The 17672-nt window shown below is 38.7% G+C and overlaps 1 protein-coding gene across 1 annotated transcript in view; it reads left to right on the top strand.

Annotated features, from left to right (window-relative positions):
* Positions 1–323: 323 nt before the first annotated feature.
* The window catches only part of LOC128368593 (collagen alpha-1(XI) chain-like), an 83334-nt gene continuing 65985 nt past the window's right edge, over positions 324–17672 (top strand). The window contains exons 1-4 of the mRNA XM_053329441.1: positions 324–547; positions 6151–6315; positions 9133–9346; positions 10518–10680. Coding sequence (XP_053185416.1) covers positions 433–547; positions 6151–6315; positions 9133–9346; positions 10518–10680 — 657 coding nt within the window. The 5' untranslated portion in view covers positions 324–432. The remainder of the gene's footprint in view (positions 548–6150; positions 6316–9132; positions 9347–10517; positions 10681–17672) is intronic.

Genomic DNA, 17672 nt, shown 5'->3' with positions numbered 1-17672 from the left:
GTCCTGTAATTAAGTTGTAGGCAACTGGGATGTAGTGATGCTTCGCCTGATGCTGTTCAGACCTCTTGCAAAGCACAGGGGGCGGGTCCCGAGACAACTTTCCCGACTGGTGATTTGATGAACGGAGGATTTTCCAGTGTCAGTATTACAGTCGGTTCAGGTTCACTCTTGAGGCGTTTGTCCAGCCTCCTGACTGTGCGCAACTCTCAGGGAGCCGAGTGGTTTGCGCTTTTTTTCATGAAAGCCCTTTTACCATCAGTCTGAGATCTGGGCTTAAGGGGGAGCGGATCTGAAGGGCCCAGTCTGGCTGTGAGAGGCATCGGTATACTTTCACACATGGCGCTGTAGTATAAGCACACTCTTGTGGATTTGTGGAAGGGACCGAATTTGATTAAAAGTCGCCCGTTTATTGTACAGCTACGGGCGCTCACCATGGAGATGCAAAGGTGGGCCACCAGGTGGAAAACGAAAAGATGGCTATGGGATTCAACGCTAACCGCTCTAGTCACACTAATTTTAATTCTACAAGCTGCCAATGTCAGAGCAGGTAAGAAGATGCATGTTACCCTCCGCAGTCACTGTGCCACCTCCAGTACATCCTGGCAGTTAAAGAGCTGGCAGCCTGACCATAAGTGCCGGTAGGATTAGGTGCCTATAAAATTAAATGCCACTGATTGCCAGTCACTGGCAAATCAAACCCACCTTAACTCAATTTACACACCTTTTCAGTTGCTGAGTAGACCCCTTATCCCCAACAGAAGGGTTTAATACTTTTTAATATTCGAAGAAATGTATCTTATGATGATGTTAATAGTTAATAGTTTGTTGGCACCAAATCTAGCCTATATCATATGACCAAGCAGTAGTCGGTTGTGACGCCGGTTGTGTTTGTAAGCTTTTTTAAGAACCAAGTAAAAAAAAAAAAACACAACAAAACAAACAAACAAACAAACAAACACATCTTCAACTATACATATTTATGTTTAATGTGTCTAAATTCAGAGTTGATGATGTTTATTCTTGGCACAGGCAGACGGAGATGCTGCTCTCTAGTTTCCTCTCTCTTAGTAGTAAGTGAAGTCTGTAATCCAGGTGTGGTCAGCTAGGAGAGGAATGATAATGTTGATTTACTCTGATACTGATGGTCCGCGCAAAGCGTCTGCGTATAAATGACCAGCGAGTAATGATTGCACTTGTTGCCTCTGTGATTTCTATTGTGCAATTTCGGAGGATAAGATAACAAAAAAAACAAAAAAAACTTTGTATATTGGAGTTCACTTCACCACTTGATATTACTACTAGAAAGCGTCACGTTTTTACGCAGAACTTTTACGCACGGCGTTTGGTGGTGTAACTTTCAGCCCACAGACGCATAAAGTTGTACAGTCTGACCATGATATCAGTGGAGTAGTCCAAGTACCTAGTGGTGAAATCCAGTTCACAATAGGCATCACTTGCTGGCTCTTGTGCTTTTTCTCTGATAGGCTGTGGCTTGCCTTCAGATATCACAATTTGACAGCTGTCAAGATGGTTTCCCAGTGGAATATTAAACTCATATATTTGATTATGAATTTTCGGATAATTTATATAATGCACTACACATAACTCTGTGGAATCATGGGAGTTAAATTCATATTCTGGCCAGAAGGACCACCATCTTTCCACATTATCCGTGCTCCAACTAGGTCCAAGAAAGGGGCGTAGATGGAAAAAAAAGTATTTTCTCTGCTTTAATACCACATATGTGGATCACATTAACTAATTCTTACTTTGAAGAATTTTTCTTTGTCTCTGAAGTCTTACAGACATCCATACTGTACTTTAGCTTTAGCCAGGACAAATTTGTGTGTGTCTACTGGATGCTTAGTATTTGTGGTTAAGATATTTCATTTGTAGTAGCAAAGCCATAATGCTGTCAAAAACAGGTTATTTCTCAGCAATCTGTCCAAACATACTTGCTATCAGGATTCTGTTTTACAAAATCACCAAACATTGTTTGAGAGTACTGTACATGACACATAAAGAAATCATCCAGCAGAAGGGCAATTGCTCCCCAAAAATGAAAAGATCATGAAAGTCAATACCACAGTGGCATGGTTTGCCCATCGCCCATCTTTCTTCATTCTGACTGTTTAAACTAACCATAATTGCATGATGTGCTAGCAAACATTTACAGCCTTTCCAACGCACTTTAATTGCTGTCTATGCTGCCAATTCTCAGTAGATGGCAGTGACACGAAAAAGACCGACAAGACATCCCAAGATGCTGCTGCACAACCACAGAGCCACAGAGACATTAAATCAGAATGTCGTGGATTTAACAACTCCAAACTTAAACATCAGACTGTATGGCTCTGATGAGTTATGAGACAGAGAGTGCTGGAAACTTTTCCTATAGAGCTGAAAATGGTATTTTAATGTGTCAGGGTCTGCTGGTGAAATTTCTTAAATGATTTTAACAGAGGTATCTCATGTCACTACATGTTTTACAGCCTCAGGGGAAATCACAGTCCTTTGTCATGTTAGTAGCTTGTTAACACGGCAGATAGTATATCACAAGTCCCCGACAGCAGTCAGGAAGATGTGTCATTAAAAATCAGAGAGACTGACAAATTACCCCTTAGACATGGCTGTGTATAGTCTGGAGCTGCTGTGATAACTTTCGCACGAAAGAACTGTCTTCTCCCTTTTGTGGTTTCCATCCTTATCATTAAAATATGCTCTATTCCTTCTTATGGGTGTAAGAGGAATATTTTTTCAGCATATGTTGAAAGCATAGCATGCTGGCTCAAAGCTGTGAGGCTGAATTGCTTTTAAAAAGCTATGCCTACTCATTTTGGGTCTTTAATGGTTATGGGATATTGCCTGTTTTTCAGGGCTTCTGTGAAGTGATGACTGTGGAAGGAGAGGGGCTGAAGAGTCAGGGGTGCGGGTAGTGGTGGTGGAGGTGGTGGGGGTGGGGGTTCCTGGCCAATTCAGCACATCTGGAATATATGAGGCCTTGAGGTATGCAGTAATGCAGAAAGGCATTCTGAAACTCACAAAGAGACCTTTAGTCCAAGCTTTTCTTTTTTTCAAGAACCAGTAGCTCTGTACTTGGGACAATATTCAGAAGAGCCACAGACTATTTTCCTTTTTATGAGGCATTTGGTGTGAGGTTTAATACTTGGCATTTTGTATCTCCCATGCGTATTTTATTCTGTTTGTCTCTTAGTCAGTCCGGGTCTTTTAAATTGCTCTTTGTGCGATGTCTGTCATAAAGCCTAATTTTACTCCACCTCCACCTCAGTTGATAAAGTGGTTGATGGGCTGTACTTATATAGCGCTTTTCTAGTTGTTATGACCACTCAAAGCGCTTACTCCTAAAGTTATTGTGGGACTAAAACTTTCTGCTTTGCTTGATTTCTCAGGAGTGGTGTTTTCTTGATGCTTTATACTCTCAACAATTTTATTCTATGAACTGTGGTGTCAGATGATCCGGACATATATCAGCCAAATTGAGCCAGTCCTTTCCATCAGTTAAAGGGCCGATCTGCAAACTTCAAATGAGCTAAAACTTGAGACAGAATCCCAGAGCATGTGCTGGAATCAGGCAAGCTTGATTCACCACTCACACTGTTATTTTTCTGGTCACAGGAGAAGTAGCTACAGGGATGGGGGCCTTCTCAGTTTAGTCTCATGTATGTTTTAGTTAGGGGGGTATAGGGAGTGGTGCCAGCACCATAATGGGTTCAGCATGTGGATTTAAAGCTCCACCCACCAGACCCTCTCCTGGTAACTGAAAGTGAGCAGGAACAGCACAATCAGCACTTCCTGTCTTCACGTGCCATATGACTGAGAAAAACAGAAAATTTAAACAGGCGGATATTTTTGTATTATAACATTTCTTTATCTTTGACTGTGGAAAAATGTTCAAATGTCAATAGAAGCTTGTTAGAAAAGCATAGAGCAACACACTTTAGGGTCTACATTTTGTATGAAAATAAAAAACATATGGTTCTTCCATTACTGGAAAAGTCATATATCTGAAGCAAAAAAAAGGTTATTACACTGTATTCCTGTGCATTATATTACTCTAAATTATATTTTTCCACTAGTCTCTGCTTTTATGGTTCATCTATGTGTCTTGACTTAACTCTCTTCCTGATTCACACAGTTTTATGGAGTATTAAGCAGCAGCTGAGAATATATCCTGCAATGTGAACCAAAGGAAAGCTTCTGTCTGATCCCTTTAAATAATTTTCCCACAATGTTTTCTTGCCAGTATCAAACACATGAATCTCCATTTTTTTATAGGAAGGGAGATTTAAAATAAAGCCTGTTATCTGCCTTTCCTTAAAGGCTTTATCTCCCCAGTGAGATTTTAAGCTGGCCATTCAGACATTGTTTATCATTGCTGGGTCTTTGAAGAAGACACATCCTGCCTCTTGACTGTCTGAAAAGACAAATGAGTCAGAATGAAAAGATTTGTTCAAACATGCACTTTTTTCAGCACTGCTCTGTATACACATCTATCCATCACAGCATACTGACCTCTAATTAATAGCTTTGTCTAACTTTATATTATTAAGCAAATGCAGCCTCAGGCAGACATGCAATTAAATCTCAAATGATGTTCTACTGTACATCAACACTCCTGTTTATACAGTACACTAGCCTTAAAACATACCTTATTAGGCTTCCTAAATTCCCCATAATCACACGGTGACTAATGATGTGCCGGAGGGAATGGGGGAGATAGAGGTTTAAGAGAAAAAATGCTTAAAGAGGGGGAAAGACACAGACACAAAAAAGAGTATAAAGTTTTAGTCATGAGTCTCAGGAATGAAGGTACTTAGACAATTGCAGGAGGGGGAAGAAATGAGTGTTTACGACTGTATTGCACAGTAGTTTCACCCCTGAGTTCCAAGTCCATTGATAGAAAAGAGCCTAGTAGTGTTAAGAAGCTTGTAAAGTGCCCCCCTCTGTGATCTCCTTATTCCAAAGACCCAGTGATCAGCAGCAAAGAGTTTTATCATCCCATAGATGCTGTGGCTTTTGGCTGTGGGGGTGATTGTGGAGGTGGGGAGGTTTGGGGGGGAAATGATGTCTGCTGAGTGGTTCCTAACATTTTTACTGCTCCTCTGCCAAGGCAGCTCATAAACGAACAACTGGTTGAACTGACAGATTTGGCCAACAAGCCCTGAGTAGGCAAAGGGGGTAATTGTTGACTTATCATCAAAATGCCAGGTCCTATTAGGATTGCTGTGAACTTTTTTGAAATATGCTTACAATGCTCTGTAAAATATATGCAGCTTTTACTAAGTATTCAGTAATAATATATTACAATAAATGTTCTTCTCTAATCACACAGAGCCCTACATCATCTTTGTTTTACTGTATTCATTTATATTTTAATGATGTATGTTTTCAGTATTTCAAATTGAATTGAATTTATAGTAAATTAAAAATACAATGCAGCTTAAGCAGTCAATTAAGGGTTAATCTTTTACTTAGAAAAGGTTGTGTTTCCAGTAGACTGGAATTGCTCAGATATTTAAGTGATGGTTGTGAAAGATCATTACATTATAATCTGACTTCTGATTAGGCAAGTTATCTTTTTGATCTATACTGCTGCACATGAATGCAGCATCCTGTCAAACAATCTACATTTTGGGCTGCATTTGCAAAGTGTGTTAGCATGCTTACATTCACTATTTACCACAAAACACCATGCACAACTGAAGCTGATGGAAAGGTCAAGAGATCACCATTTATTAACCAGAGTTATTGCAAGTCACCCTGAGAGGGACATAAAAGTTTGAACCAAAATTCCATGGCGTTCCATCTAATAGCCTAATTATTGAGATATTTCAGTCTGGACCTAATTAGTGGACTGACTGACTAAGAGACTGACAATGACGTCCCCTGGGCCGTGGTTACAAAAATATGAAACATAAAAAAACAAAATACCAAACATATTTTGGGTGGGAAGAATGCAGTTTGGATGTACCACCCAAAGAGATTCCACATTTGGGAAACACTGACTCAACACAGACGCTTTGGTCAAATGCGCTCTCCTAGAGAGATAACTGTTATGCAAATGTTATATAATTTGGCTGCACAAGTATCATTAAGTAATACAATCAATTCTTTGTTCTAACTCCCCAGCTGAACCAGTGGATGTACTGAAAGCGCTAGACTTCAAGAGCTCTCCTGAAGGAGTACGAAAAACAACAGGCTTCTGCACAGTCCGGAGGGGATCCAAACCCGACATTGCTTACCGAGTGGGAAAAAAGGCTCAGATCAGCGCTCCAACCCAACAGCTCTTTCCAGGTAACCTAACTCCTTACAATATATCCCACAGATGATCAGCATATGCAGTACAAGACAAAAGTTTGGACACACTTTCTCATTCATGTGAGTGGGAACTTCTCATTGAAATTAAACCAGGCAGCTTTGTGGTAGGTCAATTTGTTTGATGAGAAAATAACTTAATTAGCTATTTGTTCAGATGTAAATAAACTGCACACAGTATGTGCTAGCTCATCATTGTTTGTTAAGCTTTAAACCAAAAAGCATGAAGACTGCTTTCCTGTTGCTCTTTTAGAGGCAGTTTGCATTTGTGTTGTTATTTCCTGAAGATTGGGTTTTTACTTACAGAATATACATGTTTAATCGATTTTTAATTGGAACAATTTGGTGAAATGGAGGGATCTGAGCTAGAGAGGATGTGCTTTTACTCAAACTTGGCACAGTGATGCACTTTCACTAAACCTCTAAAACACAGCTTTAACACATCAACATGATAATCTCATTATAAAAAGTGCTACAGTACCCAGCTTTTAAAAAAAGATGCCTCCTCAAACAAATAATTGTTTGGATGAAAGTCAAACTGATTCTTTTGTTTACCGTCTTGATCCACTTAACAGCAAAATAGAAACATCTTAAAGATATCTCTATTTCACAATAAAATTGCTAAAATGATGTCATATATAGCTACAATGAAAGCCTTCACTACAAACACCTGTCTTCTAAAATGCAGTGCAGACGTTCAGCAATTATTTTCTAGAAGACGCCCAACAATGCATTGGTGTTTTAGTGGGATCCGATAGCCCAAAGGGGAAAGTCACTCAACACATGGTGTATGTCATGTAAACGCACGACTCAAGTACAAAGAACAACACCAGATTTTTGTTATTTCATATTCGGATAATCCCAGAGTTTATTACAGTAAATCAATGAGAGGAATAATTCGTTTGATGTTTTGTGGACTGATCTTGTCAATAAAGTGTCTTTCCTGAAGTTTGATTGTTGGCTGACTCAATGCTGTGTTTGGCAAATGTAGTGAAATTTAGCAGGGTTTTCATATTGAGTGTGTAATGTCTGACTCAAAGTCTGTTTCCCGGCTGTTATTTAAAAAGGAAAAAAAAACTATAATGAAAATAAAGTCATATTTATTTCATTAGGAAACAGTCCACTCAAAGAAACAGAAAAGCTGTTTGACAGAGGTTTGCTTCTTTCTTACACTTGTAACTATTCATCAGCTACTCTGACAATCTAATCTAATGAATCTGCCATTAATCAAGGTTGTAGAAAACAAATGAGCTGTGGACAGATACAAATTGCCTTTTTGTCTATATCTTGCCAGAAAATGAGACATGTTGTACTTAAAGCATAAATCTCTTACGATATAACAATAAAGTTCACATCCAGAGGAGACCTACTGGGGCAAACTGTAAAAAGAGACCCCGTATAGCTTATTCAACTTAAAATGATAAGATAGTTAATTGAAATTTAGTAGGAGCTGAGTGCTGTTAATTAATTGTCCCAGTCCTTACAGTGTGTTGTTGTCATTTTCAATTTCAAAGTACAAAATAAGTTGAGGTATTACCATAGAAAGTAAGTTCCTGTGACTTCTGGCTTCATTTTCCCAAACACCTTACGATTTTAGGAGCGGAAATTTGAAAAGTATAATTAAGCTGGAGAGGTGAAGCATTGGAGCTGCCATGAAAGCAAACGTTTTAAAATGTCGTCAGTCATAATAATGTGACTTTTATTTGATGAGGATGACTGATTTTTTCATGGAACAGAGGAATTTATACTTTTTTTTATTTTTAATTTTTTTTTTACATATGATATTTGTGTTGTTATATTTACAGCCCTTATAAAAAAAAAAACAGCGTGGCTACATCACTACCGTTGAGTCCTTTCAGGGCATTGCCAAGTTCTACTTTAGCTTCCTTAATAAACAGGTCTCCAGGTCCAGTTGTCTAGACGACTGGCTTTAATATGAGAAGAGAGTTAGAGAGCCAATAAACTACAGCTATTATTCAATTTAGTCATTACAATACAATTGCCCTTGTAATGACATCAGTTGAAAATTGTTGTGTAAAAGACAAGGCAGAAGGTGAAATACAGTTACATGAATGCCTTGCATTATAAGTTACTTTATGTTTAACATAGTCTTCTTTCAAGGAAGTATAACTTTATAATTTTTAGTATGATTGGGGTAGAAAGGAATGGTAATGTTTAACTTAAGGTATTAGTTTGACTGTACGCTTAATATGTAGCTACTGCCAGCAACCATTTGTGTTAGCCTAGCATTAAGATCGGAAAGCTTTGTCAAAATGTTACAAAGTCAGCCTACTAGCACCTCTTAAGGTTTGTTTTTTAATCTGTAAGTAAGTGATAACCCCTAAGTGTATAAATGACACATAATAGTTGAACTCTAGTTGAATTATGTGCCAGACTAAGCCAACTGAATACTGGCAGTAGACATTCAAGTGGCATCGACCTTCTTGTCCAACTCAGTGTAAGAAAGCAAAAGTGAACATGTTGATCTTTTGTTTTTTTTGTTGTTGTTTTTTTAAAGAAGGAACATATGGAATAAACCTTCTCTGCAACATCTTAGGAGATCACGAAAGCCGTTTACTACCAAACATCTATTGTTTAGACTATCGTCTATTGAATTAAATGTAGTTTGCAAATGCTGTAGTCATGTAGTAATAATTGTATAGATCTGAAGCAGAGCATTGCTGTAAAACGTTGATTATACAAAAAAGTATATTTACCGTTTCTTGTAACTGTGTATTTGTTTGTCTGGTTGGGTAACATACCAACATACATGCCTGCTGCTTGTTCTACCTTCAGGAGGCGTTTTCCCAGAAGATTTCTCCATCCTGTTTACCATCAAGCCCAAGGCTGGCCTCCAGTCCTTCCTGCTGTCTGTGTACAACAAGCAAGGCATCCAGCAGCTCGGTGTGGAGGTGGGCCGTGTCCCCGTCTTTCTGTATGAGGACCAGCATGGCAAGCCTTCCCCAGAGGAGTACCCTCAGTTCCGCTCCATCAACCTTGCTGATGGCAAGTAAGTGACTGGCTGGTTCTCAAAAGGGCTTGAACACACTGGGGGTCAGATGTGGGTGGCACATTTTTATATCTCCTGGATCTTTGCATTTCTGTCTCCCAAAGTACTAGACTGACTTTGACTTTTCATAGTTTAATCTTCAAAAAAGTGTGTTGTGAATCATTGTTGACTGACTCAAGATCACAATAAGACAGTTTGATGCTCATCTTGAGCAATTCATCTTGATTAATGGGTTATATTTTATGCTAAACAAAAAAAAACTCAAGTACTGAAAATATATTTAGTGCTCCTAGCCTGGTGAACTGACACACCGCTCTGAGGATTTATTATCATCATTATTTGTTCAGTCTTTACCATATGGAACAAGTCAGACAGTAATGGCAAATAAATTACTGGCAGTAAATTGATGACTGCCTTTTCTTTTCCAATTATTTACAGCAGTGGTATACTGATATGTAGTAATGGGCAAGATCTTCATAAATTGCGTGACGCTGATTCAAATCATTGTTAAATGTCCCCATCAATCATTTGCACAAATGCAAACAGAAATGCTTTGAAATTATTCCATATGTGGTTGTTTTGTCTGTCATGAATTGTATCCGAAAAAAAACATGATGGTGTAAATATTCGGTACAATAATCACATTCAGTTATACATTTGCTAAATGTAGATTGCTGTACTGTGTACATTTGGACACCACTGAAATGTAAACTCTCAACAGTCCCAGTGGTGTTTCAGCTGTCTCTGTTCTTGCAGAGATTTGGATGAGAAGGTTGATACCATTCAGATGTTTGTACTCTGAATATGGAACTACAGCTAGCCGCTAAAAGCTCAATTTATTTTAAAGACTGGAAGCAGGGTGTAACAACTACTCTGGCTCTACCCTTAATTTTAAACAAACAAGATATAATGTGTTATTTAGGAGTTTTATGGTTGCTGGTAGGCGGACAGAGCTAGACGTACTGTCTCCCCTTGCTTTAGTCTTTATGCTAAGCTGTTGGTAGTAGCGTCATAATTAGTGTACAAATATAAGTGTGGAAATGTCAAATCTCTGCACGAAAGAGAATAAGTGTATTTCCATATTAGTCATACTGTTCTTTTACAACACTAGTAATTGTCTTGAGTTGAAGTGGTTGTATTAATGACCTTTGATCTCTGATCTGCTTTACAGATGGCATCGTGTCGCTATCAGCGTGGAGAAAGACAAAGTCACCATGATTGTTGACTGTAAGAAGAAGGTGACCAGGAAGCTCGGCAGAAGCGACCACGCCATCATCAGTACGGAGGGCATTACCGTCTTTGGCACCAGAATTCTTGATGAGGAAGTCTTTGAGGTAAGACGGCCATATTGAATCCTTCATTACCTGGGCTAGGCTGGTTTCCTGTGACAGCTACGGTGTTGGCGCTGTTAAAGGAATTGCTCTACAGTTTTGGAAATAAACGTATCTGCTTCTTTCCAAAGACCAATTAGCTTAGATTTGCTCAGACAATTTTACGCCATGCAACTCCCCCAAAAAAGCACAAAAGCTTATTTTTACATTTCTGTTTGACTATACAAATTAGATGCAATGTGTTAACTATGAGCTTTAAAGGTACTGTATTTTCAAAGTTTGGAGAGAGCCAGGCTCGCTGTTTCCCACTACCTCCAGTCTTCATGCTAACCTCACCTCAGCTAGAAAATGTTGAGCTATTCCTTTAGCATTGATGCTTTCGTAGGCTGAAAAAGACTTCAGTAGACTTCATGGTTAGATTGGCTACATTATTGCTGCTATTACCTTCAAAGGTTTTGTATGTGATATTCTTGTGAAGCTATAGACATTTTTACAGTGCAATTAAACTCTGACATGGAAATCTGTGGTAAACATCTGTTTCAAGCTGTCTCCATCATTTATACAGCTACATTTTCCACTAAAATAATGCATACATTCACCCCTAGATTGAAGTGATTATGTTTTGAAGGAGTTTGGAAAGCTTACCAGTGATGCCAGTGATTTGTCCATTCTGGTTCAGTATGGATGTAATTGAAAGCATATTGTGAATCTCATTCTCAATGAATCTCATTTACTATTGTGAAAGGGGACAATTTTAGTGTCTAATACTTTAAGACCAAACGCTTTAAGGCCAGACATTTTATTTGTCTTTCATTAACTTGAGCATACAGTAAATGGTGAATTTTATTGGCCAGAACAACAATATTGGCTTTGTGTACTTGGCAAGAGCAATGTCTGTGGAAAGGCTGCTTGCACAGTGTGTTATTCAGTGTTCTTTTCTTTCAACACTGGTTGGGTTTGTTTGAATAGTTGACTTAATAGAAGAAAGACTGAGTTCTAATAAGCCTCAGTTGTTCATATTGTACAGTGTGTTGTTTTAGATGCAGGAATGTTTGCCTCGACTTGGTAGCTGATTTCAGCATATTCCTGAGGTGGCACTTGTGAGATGGAGCTCCAAGCTACCAGGTTTAGCACAGGTAACTCTGAGCTCAGTGGAAAATGTGAGTTGAATGCTAACACAGAAGACAATAGCCTCTCTTTGATGTCTGCATGTGGAATGCTTGCTAAGTAGAACAGCCTGCAAAATGTTTGCCTCTGGGTCAGAAAGGACTTTCCACAGAGGATCCACTTGAAAATGGGATCCTGCTTTCTCTTCACTGACAGGTTTTTGGCAAGCCGATCACATTGATAGATATGGAGGTTAAATATATTGACAAGTAGAGGTCATAATAAGGAGAGCCAATGAGGTTCATTGCAATATATTTGTTTATTTGGCAACTACTCAGCACACAACCATTGTAAATTAGTTTGATAAGATTATAAACAGTAAAGAATGCAGTGGGTGGAAGCCATAGTGATTAGAGCGGGGATCGCCATTAACGTAATTGAGAGTGGAGTGGAGAGGATAAAAGTAGCACAGTATTTCCAACAAGCTTTTTCTATTTTTAATGCAGATTTAAGACCAGCCATTTGGCCTATTTGAGTGTTCTTTGTTTGAACATATATTACACTAAATGATGTCGAATTACCGGGTAATTTGTTTTGTTCTCTTTTTATAAACCTGAAGAGAAAGAGAAAATGATTCCTATTGTTCCAAGGATTGAGGGTATTTGCACATTACACAGTGTTTTTTTAATCAGTGTATGACACAATAGCTATGCTGGGGCGGCCTTGCAAGACATTCAGCCATATCTTAAACTGTAAGTATTTCCACTTCAAGTTTAATAAACTTAGATTTGGTGATTGCAGACTGGCTACTTGGAGGTGAACTGCATAGCTAATGGCAAAAATTAGTAATGGCCATGGGGGACTTGGTCAGATATTGTACTGTATATTCTCATAGATATAACTACATTTGCAAAAGTAGATGAAAGCCATGTGTTTGGTTTAGGATTTGTTACTTATGTGATTATACTTTGGCATATATTCTACATCTACTCTTCTGGATGTATACTATAATCGGTATGTCTTAGAGTCTGTGGAAACTTTAGGAAAACTGCTGGCTATATTATCTAGATAGACACATTATGAAATCATCACTGACATCTGCAATTAGATTATTGAGACCAGTTTTTCCACAGTGTCTAATGTATGAATTGCATGGTATAAATCAACAGCTTTTTTTAAACAGTGATTCTTCAGGTTCAAAGAAAGCCTCATTGTGTTAGGTGTTGGGTAAATAAGCTCTTCTGAATGATCTAGTGGTTACCAGATGGTGAAGTACAAGACATATTGGCAACTATTAGTCAGATTACGAGTTACTTTGGAAAATGGGTCCAACAAGAGGCAGTTAACCATATCTTTTACAAATGATAAATTCCTAAGTTTAATTACTGAGGTTTGCTGTGAGCTGCTTTTTAAAACTGCTTTTAGCTGTGAGCACATGGCTACCTTACTGCAGTAGATTGCATAAGCAGGTGTCAAAACTGGAAGCACAGGGGAGAGTGAATGCTAGGGGAAAATATGATCAGTGTGTGCTTAGTCTTGGCTCAGATTGCACAGCTGTTTAAGAGATATGCTCACTGACCGGGCCTCCAAATGCCTTTTTTCCCTTTCTTCTCTTTTTTCTTCCTTTAAATAAATGCCACAAGATATGTGAAGTCAAATGATCTCCCGCTCTCATTTATATGCAAATCCATTTTTCAGGCTTTACACCAAAAGTTGGATTATTTGTTTCACATGTGTGTTGATATGTATGTGCATGCATGCATAAAAGTACATGCATGTGTGTGCGTGTGTGTGTGAGTAGGAGAGAAAAGGAGAAAGAGGCAAAGATAGATTGTTTATGTGTCTGTCATTACTGCTTACTCGGCTTTTCCAAAACGCTGCCCCTCAAGCAGGACAGTCTTTGGCAGAAGAATCTAACAAGGCTCTGATGGGCTCTAGGCCTTAAATTGAATTATTGTTTATGTTGAGTTGGCAGGAAGATAAACGTCTGACTGTTTCTCAGCTGTCTCAGCCACTTTGCATCCGCCAGTACCTGTCACAAAATGTTTTGATTATGGTTGTGTAATGGGAATATGGCAATTAATTCATATTTTTATTTGTGTTACTGTTACTAAGAAAGCTTTCAGGCACCGTATATGTGATATTTTCAACATGTATTTTCTACAAGCAAACAGATTTTGGGATGTCTGTGATTGAGACCTTTGTGAATGAGACCTTTGAAAGCCTCCTGGTGTGGTCACTCCAGGTCTTATACAGCATGGAGGTATACCCCCTATGGTTCCAGTGACGTAAGAAAAAAAAGAAAGCCCTGAAAAGATCTTAAAGATCCAATTTGCCCTTTTAATCCCAGTTATTTCCTACACTGCCCCTTTTTTTCAAATTATACCTGCATCTGACCCTCTTGCCCCTTGTGCTTGTGACCAAACACATGACCCTTGCTAAATGGCCTCAGCACAGCCAGGAAGTATATGGACCCATGGTGATTCTTAACTTTTGCTGACGGAAAAGAGCAGAGCAGGGAAAGGGAGTGGGAGAGAAAGAGAGAGAGAGAAGTGAATAAAGGGCAGGCAGACAAGAAAGCAGATGGTTCAAACAGTTCAACAGTTTTGTGAGCTACTGGCAGAAGAAATGTTTTAATATTCGAAGGGTGCAAGACATTTGTATGCCCTCAGTGCTTGAAAAGAAACCCTATCCCTGCACTGACCACAAAGGCTGCATTTGATAAAAGCTGGGAGAAATCTGGAGAGTATTACACATTTTCCTCTTCTCTGCTTCTTGGTTAATTGTTGTCCTTGTACAGTTTTGAAATTCCATCTGTCTATTTGTTCATTGTGCTCCCCTCCCAGAGTTTGGAACAGCAGGCTTTTTAGATGATAAGTGTGTCAAGTGTGTGTAGAGGTAGGTGCACAAGATAAAATAAGGAAAATACAGAAGTAAGCTATGGCTACAAAAGATCCTGCAAGTTTGCACAATATACACTTGAAAAGCAAAAACATGTGCAAGAGTAAAACCTAAAAAACGGTTCATTTGAGCAGAACTATTCTGCAAGGCCTCTGAGCTGGCTACATCTGGCTGATGATACCAGGGGAGTTTCAGTGTCACGGGCAGGTCACATAGATATTGTCAGTTTGCATTTGATCTTTTTCTTTGGTTAAATAAAATCACACAAAAAAGGGCTGTATATTGCACTAAGTAATCTGGAAAGGTTAGGGTTAGGGTTAGGGGTTAGGGGTTAGTGGTTAGGGTTAGTGGTTAGGGTTAGGGTCAGGGTTAGGTCTCTATTCTCAAAGTAAAAGTGTAAAAAATATATTTTAGACCCATTTGAGACAGTGCACATTCATCATTCAAACCCAGATGAACTCTTCTTGTCTGGTATGCATCTAGTCTCTTTATTAGCAATGAAATAGAGTAGAAAGTGATCACACAGACTTATAATTTGTGATTTTGGCATACTTTTTGAAAACCTCTGCATTATATGAATTTGAGTTTTACTGGGTCAGACTGCAGATGCTTTGGGCATATTTCCAAATGTGTGTTCCAGGTGCTTTAATATCCCCCAGCTGTTCCTCAAGGAAAAGTGACCTGAAGCACCTGGCCAACAAGACAATAACCTTTCAACCACATAATTACACGCTTTCATGTTGTTCTGCAGGCATTAGTGGAAAATACATATAATTTGTATGTAGTGTAGAGCAACCCTACAAAGTGGCCTCATTTTTATTTGTGATTAATCTGCCATTTTCTCAGTTCATTGAGTTCATATTCTCGCTATAAAAAGTCAGAAATTCATGTTTAAAAATTACCAGTATAATTTCCTTAGCCCAAGGGGATGTCTTTAGTGACTTGTTTTGTCTGATCAACAGTCAAAAATCCAGATTTATTACATTTAGAATAATATGAAACAGTGAAAAGCAGCAAATTCTCACATTTGAGAAGTTCAAAACTTTGGCCTTTTTTGTTGAAAACAACAAAAATGTTGAATCTGTTATCAAAATAGTTGTCAAATAGACTTGCGATTGACCTATGTCTGTAATTGTTTCAGTTCTAGTGTAGAGGAAATTGAATGTATTTCCAAGTGAAAATCATTTCAGTTTTAAAATCCTGGCTTTAACTTCTTAAGACTTCCTGCTGAAGCTCAAACTGCTGAGATTCACAAGTTTGTAATTTCTTCTGATTTTGACATATCTACTTTAAATACAGCACAGGCATGGGAATATTCAAGGGAAATTCAGCTATGCCCTTTGAATATGTACCAAATGCAAAACTACTGCTGCATCTTTTAAGCCTCACAGGCACATTTTCCTGAGGATTTGTACTGGCCAAAACAAAGTCTACCAGTTAAATGCTTTTTTTTCTAAAGAACCATGTGTTAGAGTCATGGGTAAGATAGCAGCATTAACTGGACTCTGCAGATGCAAGCAAAGGAATTGAGATCTAACCACAGCCTTAAACGAAGGTCTGTCTTTGAGGCTTTAGTCTAGGCAAAATGTCTTAAAGGCCAAAAATGAGCCTGACACCCATATAAAAACTGACACTCTAAAGTAGATACAGTTAGAAATTAATTACTTAAAGATTAGTCCAACTCAAGGCCTCCTGCCATCTTTGATATGGTACCAGCAGGAGCTACCTGTGTCTAATCAAAGCTAATGAACATCTTGATTTTTGAGGTCAGCCACATGCTTGTTTCTTGTAAATGAGGTAATGCATGCCTGTAAAGTCCTCCATCACAATACCCCTATACACCTATTCTTCTCAGTTGCATTCAGCAGCTCGTAATTGACGTCCTGCTAACAATGTGATGCCAAGGACACATTTTATGGTGTACTGATGCCTTGTTTTATACTTCCCACTGCTAGGTAATCATCCCACTGTCATTTCCTTAAGTGACTTCTGTTCCCAGTTGGTAAAGGATACTCTTCATGGCAGACATCAGGGTCACCTAGCCCAGGGAAAATCCAATGGTGTCTGCCTGCTGTTTCACATTTCTGAGCTTAAAATCAGATGTGAGACTGCACGCCGGAGGAACAAACAGTGGTGTGCTTATTTCCACTACTCTTGTGTTTACTTTATGGTCTTTAGAAAAAAACCCAATGCAGCTTTGCATACTCTGAGGGTGTGGGTATGGGTGAAATGTAGATGTAAGGAAGGTTTTTGATGATTCAGTCCTCTCTTGTATTTGATCCGTCTGATTCTCATGCTTATCAGATTGTCCTTTTATGTACTTTTTTCTGTTGAATGGTTGTGGTTGCAGTCTTAAATGAAGGTTCACTTGTTGAGGTGAGCTGTATTTACACACACACATATGCGCATTATACTCAGACCCATTAATAAATCAATTACAGTGTAGTCTAGACAGATGATTTAGATGATTTATTCCCTTGTGTCTTTGCCAACTCTGAGCAGGGTTAGGGCATTGGTCTAGATCGTTCCTGGAATTCTGAGTAGGAACCTCAACAGATGCCAGAGAGATGCACAATACGATCCAGACACTAACATCAACAAAAGCACCAAACCGCAGACAAGGATTCGCACAGGGTTAAAAGAAGAGACGGGAAACGGTGTGGGAGAAGCCAATCTGGGAGTATCAGAGTGATTGCTTTATGAATGGTCCGTGTGTGTGTGGTCTCTTAAGAAGCCCCGAAGCCCTGTATGACATTCTTGGATTCTCCTGGATGTCTTCTCCACATACTTTTTTTTTCTTGAACTACACTATGTATTTTCTTACAGAATATAAATAAAGTAAACACATAAAAATACACACAGAAGAAGACACAAAGGAGGAAGCAGGCTGTTGGAAAGAAAGACATCTTGCTGTCCTGAATGTATTCTTCTCAATTTCTGACACCAACTGCTTGAAACTATTTGAGCTAAGGTATAAAAAACACAGT

Source organism: Scomber japonicus, chromosome 12, assembly GCF_027409825.1.
Source record: "Scomber japonicus isolate fScoJap1 chromosome 12, fScoJap1.pri, whole genome shotgun sequence".
NCBI lineage: Eukaryota > Metazoa > Chordata > Actinopteri > Scombriformes > Scombridae > Scomber > Scomber japonicus.
Note: the sequence above shows the minus strand (reverse complement) of the source record. Positions and strands in the feature narration are given on the sequence as shown.